The sequence below is a fragment of the Periophthalmus magnuspinnatus genome, chromosome 14, assembly GCF_009829125.3.
Source record: "Periophthalmus magnuspinnatus isolate fPerMag1 chromosome 14, fPerMag1.2.pri, whole genome shotgun sequence".
NCBI classification, from domain to species: domain Eukaryota; kingdom Metazoa; phylum Chordata; class Actinopteri; order Gobiiformes; family Gobiidae; genus Periophthalmus; species Periophthalmus magnuspinnatus.
In genome coordinates this window covers 23,830,846-23,840,999 of record NC_047139.1, presented here as the reverse complement: position 1 = coordinate 23,840,999, position 10,154 = coordinate 23,830,846, and the positions used below count along the sequence as shown (strand labels likewise).

The 10,154-nt window shown below is 36.9% G+C and overlaps 1 protein-coding gene across 1 annotated transcript in view; it reads right to left on the bottom strand.

Annotated features, from left to right (window-relative positions):
- Positions 1-8: 8 nt before the first annotated feature.
- The window catches only part of camkk1a (calcium/calmodulin-dependent protein kinase kinase 1, alpha a), a 67,043-nt gene continuing 56,897 nt past the window's right edge, over positions 9-10,154 (bottom strand). Inside the window, exons 14-16 of the mRNA XM_033978973.2 lie at positions 7,866-7,994; positions 5,265-5,368; positions 9-3,881 (exon numbers count right to left, since the gene is read on the bottom strand). Coding sequence (XP_033834864.1) covers positions 3,809-3,881; positions 5,265-5,368; positions 7,866-7,994 — 306 coding nt within the window. The 3' untranslated portion in view covers positions 9-3,808. The remainder of the gene's footprint in view (positions 3,882-5,264; positions 5,369-7,865; positions 7,995-10,154) is intronic.

The following is a 10,154-nucleotide window of genomic DNA, read 5'->3' as shown; positions in this document are numbered from 1 at the left end:
TTTTGTTGTTTTGCTATGTTTTATTTTGCCTAGTGTACAAAAGCATGCAAAAAATAGCCTCCTTCGGATATTGGTACATATTTACAATGCATTCCATAAGCATGTGCCGTGCTGGAGCAGAGACAGATGAGCACATTCAGAAAAGTGCACGAGACAATGACATCAGACAGGCGCCGGAGACATTCACATTTTAATGCACACTCCCTGATAATGAATACAACAACAAAAGAGATTATTTAAAAAAAGAAAAGGTTTTATTCAAGGCTGGCAACATACGTGACTCACCTTTTATTATGACGATTCGTTTGGTATTTTATTAGTTGCAAGGTCAGTTATTCGTCGCACTAAGGGGTCCTTGTTTGGTTATGTTTTTTAGCCCAGTTTAGTCCTGATATATCACAGGTCTGGTCCAGGTTTGGTCCAGGTTTGGTCCAGGTTTGGTCCAGGTTTGGTCCAGGTTTGGTCCAGTTCTCGTCCAGGTTTAGCTCCAAGTCTAGTCCAAACCATTTTGCACTATTTCACAGGCTATCGATAGTGATGTATTACTCGTTTGTGTTAGACTATTGTGTTTTAAATCGTCTCAAGATCAGAGGAACTGAAGCAAATCCTGAAACAGTAGTTGTCCTCATTTGACACTTGGAGACAGACACAGAGAGGATTACACTGTGACCTCTCCAAGTGTTTTATTAACTGAAACATGTTATATAAAATCTATAAATGCTTCACTTGTACGGGCTGAGATATTCAAGTTTGTTTACCATATATGACACTGACCAAAATATACAGAACAGTATGTGAAAAGCTAAAGTGAAACTCATTTTAAATAAGTACAACATGTAAACAATCAATATAAAGTGCTTCATAAACCATGAGAATAATCTACATCTCAACCAAACGAATAAAACACATAGTACTGGCTGTTCCCATTCACGGAAATTTATCAGTTCTTTTTTTTTTTTTTGGCATGTTCCGTTTATATTATATGACTCCAAATCAGGATGCTGTAACAGTCCCCAGGTGTTTTATGGAAATGCAAAGAAAGGATTATGTAAAACCCTAAGCAGCCGGAGCAGGAGTGCACCACAGTTTATCGTCTCTGGCTTCAGTATGAAAACATCATTCATATTCGGCAACATGCAGTTACACACCACAGAGTCAAAACAAAGAGCCAGGCCAGCTAACAATACACATTCAGACACAGTTTACAAGGTCTTGGCAGGCAATCGGACTTGAAATTAAACTACATATATTTACAATTATAAACAATGTACATTTGAAGCTGTAGTTCACCTTTATCACTTTTAAAAATGGAATGAACCCATAATGCATCATATTGCACATGTTCACTACAAGTCAAAAGTTTGGACATGCCATTTCAATCAGTGTTTGTTTTTTTTTCACTACTTTCTACATTTTATATACATACAGATGACAACAAATATATGAAGTAAGATTTACAGAATGATGTAGCAAAAAAAAACAACAAAACAAAACATTAAATAACTACAAAATATTTCATACATATTTTATATTCAAATCCTCAAAGTATAGTAGTACTTTGCTTTGCTGAAAAATATTTAGTACAGTTATACTTTTTTCTTTACTACTACTATTTCAGATGTCTTCATATATAAGTAATGTCAATTTCATATGTATCTAAAATGTAGAAAGTATTAAAAATTAACTTAAAATACCCAAAACAAAACACTGAATAAGAGGGTGCGTTCAAACTTTTGACTGGTAGTGTATATACAGATAAACTCAAAGTCAAAGCAAGTGGCATTACGAAAAAAATAAATAAATAAATGATTTAAAAACCACACAGGCATCTCTCCAATATTTACCATTTTTGGTTTTAAAAGCCCTTCATTTAGTTATCTCACACATAACAAGGATTACATTACATCCTTCTTCTCTTCATATAAAAAAACAAACAAAATAAAATAATAAATATAACAAACCCAAAAAAGCCCAAAACATACACAAAGCATAGATATTTACAAAACAGGAATCTTTACATTCTTCCCACCTTGAGTTAAACATTCTCTATTATATTTGATAGTATGCAAATGTGCAGGATCATAAAGCTCTCAAAATGGAGGCTCAATATCTCTATGCAAAGTGTCTTCTCATTTATCTATTCACACATAACCCTCTGCGTCCTCTGTGCTGCTATTGGCACCACTCGCTGGAGCAGAGCGAGTGGAAGATTGATGGAGGAAACGCAGAGCGAGGCAGTTCCCAGTTTCTAATCAGCCACACTGGGAACAGCACTGGAGTAAGTGTCTATGTTTTATATTGTTGCAGCTGCAGCCCTGATCACAGTGACATTTAAATGCTTTTTTTCACTGAGCATCAAAAGATTATGGTGCTCAATACGCAAAATTAAAAACCGCAACTCATCTGCCATAATATTAACGTGACAATAAGCAGCCATGTTCATACTGGAGAATTCAGAGGTGGGGAGTACTTAGTTACTAATTTGAAAAATGAGTACTTTTTGTAATAGTTTCCAGACACCATACTTTCAATGTTACTAGACTAATATATTTACAGTGTAACCGTAAAGTTTTGGTTTTCCCACTATGAATACCTCTACAATTGACAAAAGCGGTTACATCCAGACAGTATTTGGACCACTACTTTGTACTTCTACTTGAGTAATATTGTTTTGAAGTAATGTTACTCTTTTCAGAACAATTTTGGCTTACTCTACCCTGGAAGAATTGTGCCAAAATAGATAAACAATATTAAATTTAAAGGCCTGTCAGTGGTCGATCTTTTGTTTGTCTCATTTATAATTCTGTATTCAGACAAATTGAAATAAATGTATATATTTTTTGTAAGAAACATAAAGCTCTACACAACTAAAATTTTGAAGGACCAAAGAAAACAAAACCTAAAATACCCAATTACTACAATCAGTGCCAACCGCATTGAAATATCAGTTGAAATATCCCGCCAAGCTACTTATTTGGTTTGGTTTTTACAATTGTTATCATTAGACCAATACACATTTTACTACTCACCACTACTTCCTGTATTTTTAGTACTTTTCTGCTCATCTTTTCCGCAAACTGACACTTAACTGATGTAAAACTATCAACTATCAATATTCACTACAGGTACTATCCCACCAAACCAAGTCAGAATTAGAAAAACATGAAAACCTGTCCTATGCATGTGTTCTCTTTTGAATCTTGCTGTGTGTGTCACCTCTTAAATGAATTAACTGGTCAGGTATAAGATACGGTTATGGTTTTGAAATATGCTGTAGATAATTTTAGAATTAAGTTCACAAAAAAGACATAAAAATAATAAAAAAGTGTGATTGACATCTTAATCTTTCCCTGCTTCATTTAATTTGAGTTGTTTTAATAATTTACATGTCTCTAAGAATGGCACATTTGCAACAAAAGGAACAACAACATTGATAATTTACAGGACACCTATGTACAATATCAAAAAGCAAAGTAAAGCCCTGTATTTCATTGAAGATAATAAAGTGTTTGCAATTCTTAAGGTTCAAAAACATCTGTAGAGGCAACATATTCTGAACCAAGTTTTGTATTTTCAGAACAAACAGGAAGCATGCAAACAGCCATCTTGATATTGAAGACGTAGACAGTGATAAGACCTCAGGATGTCGTGATGTAGAGTTCACAAAGGTTGAGTGAAATAATAAATGCCAGCACAAGATGTTTTAATGTGTCGATGAATGCACAGTGGTATGAGCAACAGGTTTTAAAGGGGAAGCAGAGTCAGGCCTGGTCGCTCAGTGCATTAAGGCTCATGATGATGAAGGTTCTCATGATGAAGGCTCATCCTCATGGAGGTCCTCCAGCTCACCTTCTCGAGGACTGTCTCCTGTACTGGTCTTTCTGTAAAAGAAAAGGAAAACTGTCATTTCTGTCTATACTTTTCTCATAGCAACCAGGGTCTACTGATGATGGCTAAAAACAAAGATAGATTTTTTGCATCAAGAAACAGTGGTAGGGACAGGGCAAAATGCCTTTCAGCAAAATGGCAGCTTGGCATTTGTACGACAAAAGCAAAAGCAAATGGAAGCAGTGAATAGATACGAGCACATCGCCACAAAGCTCTATGTCGCAGGGCACGTAGGTTACCTTAATGAAGGGTGCAGTTTTAAAGATGGCCGGAAAGGCCATGAATCCCTGCAGCAATTGGAGAAGAAGATGGAGAGGTCACATGTAATAGGGCAAAGGTCAAGTGTGTGGTTAGTCGGGAAGACTGGCTCCAACCGATGCCCTTTAACAATATTTTAGATTTTGTTTGGTGACAGACAGCGAAGATTAAAGGTAGGTCTGTCACAAACACATATATGATGATATATTGATAAAGAAAATATTACAATAAATGGTAATATTGAAACTACTTTAAACCATTGACACAATAAAGTAGCTTTAAACAACAATTAGTCATTATCTATGATAAATCTTAGAAGAACCTACAGCACAAATCTGATCAAACTACACAGAACTACATTTCCCCATTTATACTAAGAAAATATATAGTTACATAAATTATTTATTGAGTCCATCAGTTATCGTGACAGGCCTTCTTAAAGGACCTATAAACATAATCTCGTGCTTGTGAATGGTTTTGAGATCACCAGTTAATATCTTTGTCCAGCAGGGGTCAGTGTTGTTTTATACGACAACAACAAAATGAAATTCACCTTGTATAACTCAGAGATCTCAAACTAATGGAAACTCAATTCTCAGGATGAAGACCAAAGGAAACTAGCACATAGGGGAATTACATCCACACATATCCAAGATAGACATAACACTAAGAAACAGTGCAACATGACGAGAGCAGTTTCAACATGTTTATCAATACAATCTTTTCCCGCAGTGCATTTGCATCAATAAAATATCCGAGGTCACTGCACTCTTCTAGTTCTTTTCAATTTCCCTGTACATATCCTTCTAAACCTTTTAAGGCCGAAAGCAACACACAAAGAAACACTTATAAAAGTGGTAAGCCCGGGCACACACAATTAAAGAATGAATTACGGTGCTATGGCAACAAAAAGCAACAGCTGCTGCCTCGCAAACCCGTGCTAGTTAACCTGATACAGCAGAGAGGAGACACAAGTGTGAAGCATTGTTCAGGCAGAATCTGAGGAGATCACTGAGGATTGGATCTGTGGGCTGTGTTTGTGTTTTGGAAGAAATGCTTGATGTGTGGTTTTGTGTGGAGGTGGAGAGCCAGATGGGGCCTGGACATTGTGCTCTTACATGAGGAGGCTGCCAGGTGCCGACATCGACCTCTCCTCCCGCCTGCTCGGACACTCAAATGGATTACTGAAGGAGCGCTTTCTCAGCATCGCTTTTACCAAAATCTGAAACATAGGAACAAATGTTGGGTGGATTGTTGGGTTAAAATCACATACTAATTGATACTGAAGATATTATTGAAACTAGATACTCATTTGAAAAAGTATTGATACAAAAAAAATCACAAACAGGACAAAGTTTGACCTTTTGACTAGCTTTAGAATGGTCTGTAAGCTTTACTAGGGTAGAATCACACGGTAACATAAAGAAACTACTAATTATTACTTTGTGTTGGAAATTACATTCTAAAAAATAGTTTGCTTAATAACTGTGGTCAAAAATCTGTGACAAGCCTGTTTCTTAAAGGTTCAATACGACGCAAAATTGATTCTTGTAAGTTTTTAGCCAATATATAACGCCGTTACCTCATCAAAAACATATCTGGAGTTGAATTAAACCTTTATTATTAGTCTGTCTACATCTCCAAAGCTCAAAATGCTCTCCTGCACCTTGTGATGTCATGATAGGTAGTTTTCGAGTTAACAGCTCCTTTTACCTTTTATTCAGTAGAGATTAGCAATTCCAGGACTGAAATTACCCAAAAGATTTTAAAGAAGGTATATGGAGTTTAAAAACACAGTGGAGCACTTCTGTATCATTACGAGGAGGAACAGAGTGTTTTCAGTTTAAGAGAAGAACAAAATATGCAGGGTCTGTGTGTTAAACATGTGTGAATGAAACAAAATACAACCCCAGGTATATTTCTGATGACATTATAACATAGACTCAAAAATAGCGCTGTACATCAAAATTGAGAACAATACTAGTGGATTGTAAATATTTGTGTGCAGAAAACAGCCTCTTTATAAACAGTGTTACAATCTCAGTCAATTTGTACTTTCTGAATATCTATGAAGCGCTTCATTTTTAGATAATGCAGGTGTACCTCAATTATGGCTCCAAATGCTAATTACATAGATACAATCCTGCATATATAAATTCCTATTCATGAAACATGTGAATGCAAACTGTCAGATATCACAGTTAAAACAAAACAACACATTTTTACAATATTGGTTCAGCTGTTCATCTTTAAAAATATAAGAATTTGAAGTGAAGAGAAACATAGAATCTAAATTGGCTCAGGTAAGTCTTAGTTGCTTTATTGGGTAAGCTGCAAGTAGTAGAAAGAATACTGACAAATTGTTACTCAAATAAAAGTACCGCTACCTGGTAAAATAAAACAAAAATACTCAAATGACTAGTTACTTTTTAGCACTATTTTAGTATTATTTTAGTTAAGTCTTTATACAAAACTTGATTAGTCATTAATAAGTATTTAAAGCTAAACTAAGTTTTAAGTGGTAATCTGCAGATTCTCTGCACTCTGGCTCATTAAAACAGGCAGTGCAGTGTTACACTGTGTGTGTCGGTATTGTCAAGGATTTTTACAATTATGATTTGTGCTGTGCTCAATTGTGGTGCTGTATCTAGGACACTTACTCCCAGCTCAGTCCTTGTTATCTTAGGCTGCACAATCAGAGGTATAATACTCCCTACAACAGATACATAGCCAGACTGGACTGTATGAGACTGGAAAGGACAACACTCAACAATCATAATGTCCTGAAGGTTCATGGTCCTGGGTCCCGTACAATGACGGTAAATAAACTTCTCCTGTGTTAGTACTCCAGCGTCATGCCTCAAGAAACTCATACGATTTTAAAAGCTGCTAATTAAAATTAAATGAGTAAAATTATGCACAAATATAAGTGAATGTTTAAAAATGTTCTCAGAAACACATAAACATATTAAAAAGTATTTGTAATGTATTACTTGCATAGACTGTATATATAAATGGACATAGCTAACCTGCTAGCCGCCACGTTCCAAATAAGAAGTGATCATGGGCGCGCTTCCGGCTCCATCGACTCTGGCTTCAATTCACTTTACATTAGAAAACTGTCACCCCTCTCTCTGTACTTGCTGCTGTCAGGCTCGTCATTTTGCCCTTAAACTGTTCGTATTGACCCGCTCTACATGATTCTGGTATTTTTATTTCACTATTGTGGCCGTAACTCAAGATATGAACATTATTAACAGACAAATCAAGAGCCTTCTTTCCCAGAGGTTGCTCCCGCTAGCGAGACCTTCAACAGCTTCACTCCTGATTGGCTCTTTGGTTGCTATGGTACTTTCGGTTAGAATTCCAAATATGAAACTCAACTCCAAATCCGCCCCTGCAACTGCTCTAGCCTTGATGAGCTTCATTTGACTGGAGCTGAACTCTATAGATGACGTCACACTCACTTCGCCCATTTCTTTAGACAGTCTATGTTTAGTTGCCGCACCTGTTATTAAGGCATACAAATAATTAATAACATGAATGTCTAACAGTCCAATTTCACAGAGGAAAGCAGCCCTTCCCACATGAACAAAACAAGTTGCCCTCTGAGCACCCTACAATTTATTACTTCTTGCAGGTGCAGTTTAATTACGTTCCTCCTTCTTGGCACCCTTTAGACCTGTTAAGTGTTATTGGAGGTCAGGCGGGTTTCTTACCACTGCAGACAGGGTGGGCACAAACTTGACAGAGTTCTGGATGTCCTCTTCAGTCACCTCCACCACAGTACAGTGCTCCTCCTCCAACGGCAGAGGGTCGGCACCACCGCGGGTCACCCACTGGTCCATCTGAAACACATGGAGAAGACATAAAGGTATGGAAATTTGAGTGAGGTGGACAGTGGTGAAAATATTACGGCTAGGTTGACTAGGTTATAGCATCTCAAAAAACTATCCATGAGTTCCCGAATGATGAAAACTTAATATAAAAAATATTATTATTTGAATGTTGAAGAGTCCTAAAAATGTTGCCTAAAACAGGAAGCTGAAGCCCATGAATAGATATGAATGTGATATACTGGTCCATCTGAAACACACATAGATGGCACGACAACTAGATTATAACTTCTCTAAAACTATCAAATGGTTTCAGAATAATGACAAATTTAAACCGTTGTCATAGCAATTAACACCTTAAACAAAATATAAAACCCTCAAAATGTTGGAAGCTTAAACCATGAATACACCAACACAAAACATGCCATACACTGAGAGAGGAGGTTTTGTCATTTATTTTTGTTTCATGCCAAGTTTAAGTGAAAATTTGGCATTTAGATGAAAAAACAATTTTGTATTCCATCAGGATACCCTACAAGCTGAATCACTTTAGCTTCGTCTGGGTCGAATGTTGTAAAAAGCTAATAAAAATAAATAGTAACACCTTTACTGAGCTTTACAGGCAAGTCAAAGCCTCTCAAAGTGCAACACACTCCATAATGTGGTGGTAAGCTCCTACTGTAACCACAGCTGCCCTGGGACAGAGTGACGGACACAAGGCTGCCCATCTGTGGCATCAGACCCTCCGACCACCAATCACTCACTCACACATCACATTCATACTAAGCAGGTGGATGAAGTGTCTTGCCTAAGGACACAAGACAGTGAACAGAAATCAATCCTCTGCCCTTCAGGTTGGCGAGCGCTCCAACCCCTGAGCGACCTGTTGCTGTATTTGCAATTGATGAATGAATCTATTAAAAAAAAGATGTTTATACATTGTGTGTTTTGTTGTTTGTCAGGTGGTCAATATTATGGCTGCTTTGTGAACATAAGATACATGTTTTAAGGCAGTTGGAGATCTATACTAAACTTGTATTAAATTTACCAAGACATTTTATTTATGATCCTCCCTCTTTCATCGCTCTTCTGCTACGCTAAAGCTGGCACAGATTTATGAACGGCTTCTCTATGTTCGAGCCAAGCAGCCATTTGTTTTGATTAATTGTGGTTTTGCACAAAAACTCATCAGAAAAGACATGGGAAAGCTTGAAACATGTAATATATCAAACTGTCCAAGTGTATCTTTGTCAAACCTCTCTCACCATATTGATTTAAAATGCCTGCAGATTCTGGGGCTTTTGTTTATTGGCAAGTTGTGACTTTTAGAAAGGAGTATAAATCAAACACTCACTTTGACCTTGTGCTCTGATGTTCTGCTTGTAACAGTGTTGAATCTGACTTCTTGAAATGTGAAAAACAGAACTAGTTCATAAGCACGCTTCACAACTTTCAAAAGGCTAGAGCAAAGTTAGTTTTTATGGTAATGCCACTTGCATGCTGACTGTGCACTTCCTGATTCTCAGACAACATTATAATTAGATCCAAACATTATCCAGACACAGTGGACTTATTTTGACCTCAAGAGCTGCTTATACGATATATCTGCACTGGGGAAACACAAATTTTGCTCAAATACATGGAACAAAAAATCAGGTACAGGGACTTAAAAGGGGCATAAATTATACACACACAAACACAATACAGTTTTGACAAAGTATAACATGAAAACAACAAAATGGTATGAAAATAAACAATAGGAATGTGAAAGAGTGGCCTTAACATTTGAAAATAGCTATGGTCAGAAAACATGGTTGAAATGTGGTTGCATTTGAGCAGGTTTCACAAGGACAGCATTGTTTTGGCACAGTGAGATTTAAATGAAATACTTTAGCTAAAAATAAAATAAAATGTTTTCTACTAATAATGTATGTAAGTGAGGGGGAAATGTGTGTTGCCTAATTATCTGCTGTTCCACAAACACGGTGTCTCTAGGGTTGATGTGATTGCGTTGATTCGTGGAAGCACAGAGAGAAGAGACATCACCAGAGGTGCAGTGGGACCAGTGTCACTAATACAGAGTTGAGCCCTGAGCTCAGCTGGGACAGGCATGTTTCAGCGTGTCCTGTCACTGACACCAGAAGGACCTTCAAATGGGCCTCTGTATGCCTT